The following is a 9717-nucleotide window of genomic DNA, read 5'->3' as shown; positions in this document are numbered from 1 at the left end:
TTTTTTGTAGAGGCAGGGTCTTCCTATGTTGCTCAGGCTGTTCCCAAACTCCTGGCCTCAAGTGATATTCCTGCCTCAGCCTCCCAAAGTACTGGATTACAGGTGTGAACCGCGGCACCCTGCCCTTAAACTCTTAAATTTGACTATCAGTAGATAGTTGTTGACTAAAGTTAGTCTTTAAAGATGTATTTCATATTTAGAAATACTTTTAATTTGTGGCACTTTCAGGCAATATTTCATTAGTGTTATTTGCTGCATACAATCAAGGCATTTAAGAAATAAAATTAGAGAAAAAGCATCTATTATTCTACCTTCCAAAAAAATTGTATTGTTAATTTCTCACGCTTCATTCTAGGGCTTATTCTTTGTAGATAGCTTGAGAACGTAAATCTAACAGTCATTTGTTACTATTTGGCTCAAAGATTTACTGTTATTTATTGTGGTGATAAGCTTTCTTCTCTCTTAGATCCACAAAGAAACAGCAAGTCAACATGATACATTTGCTCACCAGGAAGGACTGAGGCCAGAATTGTCATGCCAGAGCCGAAGGCTGTGCAGTTCCCCTAGAGAGGAATGAGTGGTGAGAAGGAAGACATCCAGGCCCCCTCGTTCAAAGACCGTCTTCTGGGGGTCACAAAGGTGATGGGGCTCACTCTGTCCCTCTGATCCGTAGAGGGTGATGACAACCTATAATGAGACAGGGAAAGGTAAAATATAGGGAGTTTTAACATGATTCTTTGGGTTTATCCATAAGGAGAAAGATGAAGACATAGAAAACTGTATTTAGACTAAGTCTTTCAGATCTTAGACAAGCATAGAGAGCTCTTCATATGTACAGTCTTTTTTTCTGAGACGAAATCTTGCTCCGTCACCCAGACTGGAGTGCAGTGGCACAGTCTTGGCTCACTGCAACTTCCACCTCCAGAGTTGAAGCCATTCTTATGCCTCAACATCCTGTGTGGCTGGGATTACAGGCATGGGCCATCACCCTCAGTTAACTTCTGCAGTTTTAGTAGAGAAGGGGTTTTGCCATGTTGGCCAGGCTTGTTTCAAACTCCTGACCTCTGGGGACTTGCCTGCCTTGGCCTCCCAAAGTGTTGCAATTACAGGCAGGAGTCCCCTTGCCTGGCCCACATGTACAGTTTAGAACTATAAAATACCAATCTCTGATCTCTTTTTTTTTTTTTTTGAGATGGAGTCTCGCTGTGTCGCCCAGGCTGGAATGCGAGCTCTGCTTACGGTGAGCTCTGCCTACCGGGTTCAAGCTATTCTCCTGCCTCAGCCTCCTGAGTAGGTGAGATTACAAGTGCTCACCCCCATGCCCAGATAATTTTTGTATTTTTCGTAGAGACGAGGTTTCACCGCATTGATCAGGCTCTTCTCGAACTTCTGACCTCATAATCTGCCGGCCTCGGCCTCTCAAAGTTCTGGGATTATAAGCATGAGCCACCATGCCCAGCCTCTGATCTCTTTTAAAGTGCTATTGGTTGCCGGGATATCACCAACTCAGAGCGTCTCATGTGGCAGAAGACACGAAGCAATGAGGGAAGAAGAGTTATCTCATTAACCTTAGCTGTTGTAGCAGCCCTTCTTCTATATCCGGTGTAGACCTGAATCAGGTAGTGAAACTGAGCGCTGGGGTCATTATCAGCCAGGACAGTAACCTTCACCTGCAAGAAAAGCAGAACTAAGCAACATACCCGGCCTTCACTTAGTATAGCTCCTGCCTCCAGCTGAGGAGCAAGAGGAGGCAGCCCGCAGGTGTGGCAGCCCTAGAGAAAGCAGGGCGGACGTGTGGTCAGCGGACAGACACACCAGCAGACCTAAGCCACTAAAGTAGGGATGAGGCCTGAGCCTCCGGGCCTGTGCCTCTCAAGTGAAATAGTCACAGAATCAATCACCTGATCATGTCTTGGGCCTCTAAATCCTCCCACCTCCCTCCCACTCAGGTACAGTCACCACATAACAGAGAAAACCCAGCTAAATTTGCATTTCAGATAAACTATGAATGATTTGGGACATGCTTACACTAAAAACACACTATTTGTTTAAAATGCAAATTTAACTAGGTAGCCTGAATTTTTGTTTACTGACACTGAGAACCCTGAACTCAGGGCAACAAGAAATGAACATCTGGCGTATTCTAGAATTTCCACGTGCAAGAAAACATATGAAGAACATACACATGGAAAGAAGATATTGTCAAAAACAAAAATTTTTTTGAGATGGAGTCTTGCCCGGTCGCCCAGGCTGGAGTGCAGTGGCGCAAGTGAACCAAGATTGTGCCACTGCAACCTCCGACTCCTGGGTTCAGGTGATTCTCCTGCCTCAGGCTCCCGAGTAGCTGGGATTACAGGTGCCCGCCACCACGCCCAGCTAATTTTTATATTTTTAGTAGAGATGGGGTTTCACCATGTTGGCCAGGATGGTCTCAGTTTCTTGACCTCATGATGATCTGCCCACCTCGGCCTCTCAAAGTGCTGGGATTACAGGCGTGAGCCACTGCGCCCAGCCAAGGTTTTTGTTTTTATAAAGATTCCATATAGGTTTCTTGTATACTATAGTTACATTTTTACTTTTTTTTTAGACAGAGTCTTGCTATATTGACCAGGCTGGAGTGAAGTGGTGTGTTCTTGGTTCACTGCAACCTTTATCTCCCTGGTACAAGTGATCCTCCTACCCCAGCCTCCTAAGTAGCTCAGATTACAGGTGCCCATCATCATGCCTGGCTAATTTTTGTATTTTTAGTAGAGATGGGGTTTCACCATGTTGGCCAGGCTGGTCTTTAACTCTTGACCTCAAGTAATCCACCAGTCTTGGCCTCCCAAAGTGTTGGAATTACAGACATGAGCCACTTTACCTCGCCAGTTACATTAAGTTATAATTTGACTTACATATAACTTACTTTCTTTGAGACATAGTCTCATTCTGTTGGCCAGGCTGGAGTGCAGTGGCATGATCTCGATCTCGGCTCACTGCAACCTCCTTCTCCTGGGCTCAAGCAATTCTCCTGCCTCAGCCTTCCCAAGTACTTGGGATTACAGGCGTGTGCCACCACACCCGGCTAATTTTTCTATTTTTAGTAAAGACAGGGTTTCACCATGTTGGCCATGCTGGTCTTGAACTCCTGACCTCAGGTGATCCACCTGAGGTGGCCTCCCAAAGTGCTGGGATTACAGTCGTTGAGCCACTGTGCCCTGCCAACTTACATATAACTTTCATATCCAATGTATAAAGTAGGATAAAGTTGCATTTGACTGTAGTTAAGCTCTCTAGGTGTTTTCTTTTCCTTTTTTTTTTTTGGAGGCAGGGTCTCTGTTGCCCAGGCTGGAGTAAAGTGGCACAACAATAGCTCACTGCAGCCTCAAGCTCCTGGACTCAAGTGACCTTCCCACCTCAGCTACCCAAGTAGCTGGGACTACAAGGATGCACCACCACGCCAGGTTATTTATTTTTATTATTTTTTAAAATTTTCAGTAGAGACAAAGTCTTGCTATGGTGCCCAGGCTGGTCTTGAACTCCTGAGCTCAAGTGATCCTCCTGCCCTGGCCTCCCAAACTGCTAGGATTACAGTTATGAGCCACTGCACCCAGCTGGTGTTTTCTTTTGGCTCATTCCTAATCTAAAATGAGTCCCACAACTGTCCAATCTTGGATCCAGAAGAAAAAAAAGAGAAAAAGTTCTTAGGTCTTGAGACAGTGGACATGAAGATAAATTTAAGAAAATTTCACTTGAATTTCTGTGGCTCTCAGTATTGCACCACTGGCTTCTTTTGACAAAGGTATGTTTTTTCCCCATGTTATTTAACATACTCAGTATCATGGTGAAACTGCTGGACTCCAAGTCTCATTACCTTCTGCATATCTGCTTGATCTTTTCTCCAGGCCCACACAACTATGATCATGTAGAATCCTAAAAGGCTGGCCAGCAGCGACACCCCAACAGGATTGCTGGTCACATGAAGGAAGAGTATGATAGTGTCTTCAACATTCACAGTCCTGGGCACGACGAGGAAGTCGCTGGCAAAGAAGGTCAGGTGGTTACAGAGACACTGTGTCCTCAGAATTGTGCTCTGTGGCCCAACCTGGAATTAGAATCAAGGTGTTGACTCTAGTCACATAGAGTGCTAAGGACAAGCCAGACATAAACATTGGCAATTTAGAGATGAAAAGAGATGCTTAGACCTCTCACTCACTGCTGGTCATGGCATAAACTGGTATAACCAATGTGGAAAGCAATTCAGCAACACCTAGTACAGCTGAAGAAGCACCAACTCTCTGAATCCTGCATTTCTGGTTCTGAATGTATATATGCTCTAGGGGAACTTTGCACATGTGTATAAAGATCTACTAAAAGAAATGTTTTGTCACCCTTGTTTATAATTACCAAAAACAAGAAAAAACTTACACGTTTAATAACAGAACCTACAAATTAATAAATACATAAGCAGGCAGAGGAAAACTAATGGAATTCTACACAGCAGCTAAAAATGAATGAATTAGCCAGGTGTGGTGGCTCATATCTGTAATCCCAGCACTTTGGGAGGCTGAGGCAGATGGACTACCTGAGGCTAGGAGTTCAAGACCAGCCAGGACAACATGGCAAAACCCCATGTCTACCTAAAATATAAAAATTAGCCAGGTATGGTGGCGCATGCCTGTAGTCCTAGCTACTTGGGAAGCTGAGGCAGAAGAATTACTTGAATCCATGAGCAGAGTTTGCAGTGAGCTGAGATCATACCACTGCATTCCAGCCTGGGTGACAGAGCAAAACTCCATCTTCAAAAATAAATAAAAATGAACGAATTAGAGGTAGATGTATCAACACAGATAAATGCTGAGTAAATAAAACACATTAAAGAGATATGTACAGTATCGTGCTATTTACGCAACGCCTAAGAAGCATGCAAAAGACTTATCTATTCATTGTTTCCCTCTCCAGAATGTAAGTTCATGAGGATATTGTCTTGTTCACTGCTTTATCTCCAGTTCCTAGACTTGGGCATGGCATGTAGAAGATAATAAATGCTTGCTGCAAGAATGAACACCCACACAAATTCAGGCCAGTAGTTACCCTTTGGTGGAGGGGAAGGAAGGAGAGAGATTAGGGAGGGCTACACAAAGGGCTTCAATTATTCCTGAAATTTTTAAAGATAATCTGAAGCTGAGGAAAATATGAACTTTAATAAAGTTGAATGTGCATTCAGTGTTTTTTTTATATTATTTCTTATGACTTTCCGTATGTTGGAACATTTCTTCTTAATATTTAAAAAAAATGTCAGAAGGTGATTACATGGAAGCTACCAATTCTATGTTTGGTTTTGTGGATGAAAAGCCTAAAGTACTGTCATGACTACTTATTTCCATGGCACAGAGTTAAGTCCTGGAAGCCCAATCTAGTTTGCCCTTAGAAGAACTCTTGGCCGGGCGCGGTGGCTAATGCCTTTAAGCCCAGCACTTTGGGAGGCCGAGGTGGGCAGATCACCTGAGGTCACGAGTTTGAGATGACCCTGGCCCACATGGTGAAACCCGTCTCTGCTAAAAACACAAAAAATTAGCTAATGTGTGGTGGCAGGTGCCTGTAATCGCTGCTACTTGGGAGGCTGAGGCAGCAGAATTCCTTGAACCTGCGAGATCCTGCCAGTGTACTCCAGGATCTGGGAAACAAGAACGAAACTTTATCTCAAAAAAACAAACAAACAAAAACTCTCGTGCTGTACTTGGGGCAGCTCAATTCCTTTCATGGGGTCCAAGCACTTCAGAGTGCTTCAAGGAGGTGGGAAATATCCGATGCCTTCTGCAATCAGTGGGTCTGTGCTGGGGGAGGGGAAAAGCTCTCAAGCTTCTCCAAGCATGGTTTCCCTAACAAGCAACACTGGCATCAGCTGGGAGCTTGTTAGAAAGACTCTCAGGGCCTGACCAGAGCTACTGCATCAGAATCTCCTTTTTAACAAGCCCTGTTTATACATTTGCTTGATAGCCATTGTCCAGCTATGACTGCCTGAGGCTATGAATGGTACAGATTCCTTCCTAAAAATCCTCTTTCTGGCCTCCCAAAGTGCTGGTGGGACGATTGCCTGAGCCCAGATGTTCAAGACCAGCGTAGGCAACATGTTGAGACCCTGTCTGACCAAAAAATTAGCCAGGCGTGGCAGCATATGCCTTTCATCCCCACTACTTGAGAGGCTGAGGCAGGAGGATCTTTTGAGGCCGGGAAGTTGAGGCTGCAGTAAGGCGTGATCACGCCACTGCACTCCAGCCTGAGCAACACGGTGAGACCCCATCTCAAAGAAAAAAAATTCTCTTTCCTTCTCTTCCCAATCTAGATGGCACTTTCTCAGCTCTTTTAGGACAGCTTCATGCTTTGCAAGACCTTACATCACGTTCTTTGAGCTACTGAACCAGGACTTTATCAGGCGTAATCTCACAGAATCACGAGTGTGCAAATGTGATAGTGGTGTTTTAAACCAGCTGGACACCAGGAACAAGGTGATTAATTAAAAAAGTGACAACCTGTCCTCACTTGGCCTGAATTGCACAAGAATCTGAGAACATAGTTCTTTTTCCGAGCTATGAATGTTCTCTTTTGTTTAGCAACAGGCTTCATTTTACCCACCCACAACCTATTTAGGACTTGTAGAATTTTACAGCTTCCATACACTGCTTTATTTTATCCACAATGGTCAGGTCTACCCTGGACTGTTTGAGAAAGAAACTACAAAGATAAAGCACAAAGCTGCCCCCGCTCAGAAGAACCACACTCGCCCTGCCCACCATACACAACCCTGCTCCCCTTGCCCAAGCAGAGTCACTTCACACCTCCTGATGATTTTTCTTGCTGGGCTGCCCCAAATGAGATAACAGATGCATTGGGTTTAACGGCGGCTACAGCAGAAGAGAGGCCCCAGAGGCGGCTCAGTTTCTTACTTGGCATCCATGGCTGCTCCACGTCTGGTTGTGGCTGTCCCAGTAATAACACTGGGTGACGGCTGTGATGACGGAGACCAAGCTGGGCATCTGCTGAACACCCTCCTGGCTCTCTCTCAGCACAGCTGTTATGTAGTAGGTGCCAATCCCATGCTGTAGATGCTCTGGAGTCAGTACCCATATGTACTCCTCATCTTAGAACAAAGAAGAGTACTTACTTATCAAACAGGACAAAAACACCAGTAGAACCTCTCTTCTAAAGGATCAATTGTTAATATTTTACAAATGAGATCATGATAAACCTAGAGTCACAAACGATTTGAAAGAAAATGACCAGTGATACCATCCCAGGCTCCGGGTGACTGCTTTGCTCCTAAGGAATCACTGGCATGACACGGCTCAAGAGCTACGTCTTGGGCCAGGCACCGTGGCTCGTGCCTATAATCCCAGCGCTTCAGGAAGCTGAGGTGGGTGGATCACTTGAGATCAGGAGTTCGAGCCCAGCCTGGTGAATGTGGCAAAACCCCACGTCCACTAAAAGTAGAAAAATTAGTGGGGTGTGGTGATGTGGGCCTGTAATCCCAGCTACTCTGCAGGCTGAGCCAAGAAAATTGCTTGAACCTGGAGAAGTTACAGTGAGTTGAAATCACACCACTTTACTCCAGCCTGGGCAACAGAGTGAGATTTTTGTCTCAAAAAAAGACATTCTTTTGGTATGTGATCATTTAGGTCTAATGATTTAGAATGTATTATGAGGTTTACAAAAATGAAATGATCACACACCTGTTAGCAGATGGAAGACTAAGGTAACAAGAGAAACCCCAGGGTGAAGCAAAGACAGAGATAGGGTGGCTCCAGGAACAAAGCCCAGGTTGGCACGCCAGGGACCTGAGGTCAGGCCTGGCTCTGTCACCAGCTGGCTGGTAGGGGATAAGGCCAGTCACCCGGTCTCTCTGGGCCTCAGCTTTCTCATCTTTCAAAGAGTCCTGTTTCTCAAACAAAGGCTCTCAAAGGCCCCTTCCCACTCTGAATGACAAGATATCATTGCCAAGATCAGCAAGAAAAACTGAGTGCATGGCCAGGCGCAGTGGCTCACACCTGTCATCCAAGGACTTTGGGAGGCTAAGGCAGGAGGATCTCTTGAGCCCAGGAGTTCGAGACCAGCTTGGCCAACATGGCAAAACCCTGTCTCTACTAATAATACAGAAAATTAGTCCTCCCAGCAGTCCCAAATGCTTGGGAGGCTGAGGCATGAGAATCACTTGAACCTGGGAGGCTCAGCCTGCAGGGAGCCTGGGCGACAGAGTGAGACTCCACCTCAAAACAAAAACAAAAACAAAACCGAATGCACCCTTGGAATCGGAAAAGGGCCCGTTGGAAAGTCACACAAACTCTGCAGTGGGCAGCCTGGCAGTGAGCATTGCTGACTCAGGGGCTTTGCCTAAAAGAAAGAACTTAAAAGTGATTGTTCCTGTTGAGAGGGGCCCATGTTCGAACCAGAGAAAGTTCTTTGAACACAGAAAGTGGTCTTGATGGGAGACTGTAGCATGCTTTCTCCACTTGCAATTTTCCCAATGTAAAAATAAACACAAAGTGTAGCTCTCATTAAGACTTTTCACTACTACATTTGAAGTAGACACTCACAGAGCATGTTTTTGATCAAATATATCTAAGCACTATTTATATATATCAGGAATTTTTATTTTTCATTTTTGAGACAGTGTCTTGCTCTGTTACCAAGGCTGGAGTGCAGTGGTATGAGCCAAATTCACTGCAGTTTTCAACTCCTTGCCTCAAGCAATCCTCTTGCCTGAACCTCCCAAGTAGCTAGGACTACAGGTGCACATCCCTACACCCAGCTTTTTTTTTTTTTTTTTTTTAAACTTTTTTTGTAGAGACAGTCTTGCTATGTTGCCCAGGCTGGTCTCAACCTCCTGGCCTTAAGTGATCCTCCTGCCTTGGCCTCTCAAACTGCTGGCATTATAGGCATGAGCCACTACACCAGGCCAGATATTTTTAACTGTAATGTTATGTCTCAGAAATTTTTAACTTTTAAAAACTACAGTATAGTCATCCACTGAGATATCATCAGGCCTTTCTTCCTCAAACCTAAGATAAGAAACAAAGTTGAAGTCTATGGCTGTACCACCCTGAATGTGCCTGATCCTGGAAGCTAAGCAGGGATGGGTCTGGTTATTACTTGGATGGGAGACTGCCTGGGAATACTGGGTGCTGTAGGCATTAAAAAATAATAATAATAAAGTTGAAATACATATGATGTATTTTGTATACACTCATCTACAATATATAAATGTGAAGTACATGTAACCCACGGTGCTGTGAACCTTACTTCTGCTGTGGGTCTCAACTTATTATGAAAATCTTCAACCATACAGAAAGAACTTTACAGGGAATAACCATATGAACACTAACTAGATTCTACAATTAACATCTTACTAAATCTGCTTCCTCACATATTTATCCTTATCCATCCAATAATCAATCTTTTAAAAAAAATGCATTTCATGGTCACATGTATCTACACATGTGGTAAAATCACGCAGACATACAGATACACACACATACAGAAATGTGCTTGTAAACCTGGTGAAATCTGCATAAAATCAGTGCAGCGTATTAATGTGATTTTCTGGTTGTGATTGACTATAGTTATACAAGATGCTGCCATTCAGAGAAGCTGGAGGAAAGGTATACAAGCCGTTGCTGTTGTTCTTTTTTTTTTTTCCAACTTTTTTTTTTTTTTTTTTTTTTTTTTTTTTTTTTTTTTTTT

General features: G+C 44.2%; 1 protein-coding gene across 1 annotated transcript in view; it reads right to left on the bottom strand.

Annotated features, from left to right (window-relative positions):
- The window catches only part of PKD1L3 (polycystin 1 like 3, transient receptor potential channel interacting), a 90418-nt gene that overhangs the window by 55011 nt on the left and 25690 nt on the right, over positions 1-9717 (bottom strand). Inside the window, 4 exon segments of the mRNA XM_037742255.1 lie at positions 509-687; positions 1569-1670; positions 3854-4084; positions 6927-7120. Coding sequence (XP_037598183.1) covers positions 509-687; positions 1569-1670; positions 3854-4084; positions 6927-7120 — 706 coding nt within the window.

The sequence above is a fragment of the Cebus imitator genome, unplaced genomic scaffold, assembly GCF_001604975.1.
Source record: "Cebus imitator isolate Cc_AM_T3 unplaced genomic scaffold, Cebus_imitator-1.0 Scaffold118, whole genome shotgun sequence".
NCBI classification, from domain to species: Eukaryota; Metazoa; Chordata; class Mammalia; order Primates; family Cebidae; genus Cebus; species Cebus imitator.
The sequence above is the reverse complement of the archived record's forward strand: the minus strand, read 5'-3'. Positions and strand labels throughout refer to the sequence as shown.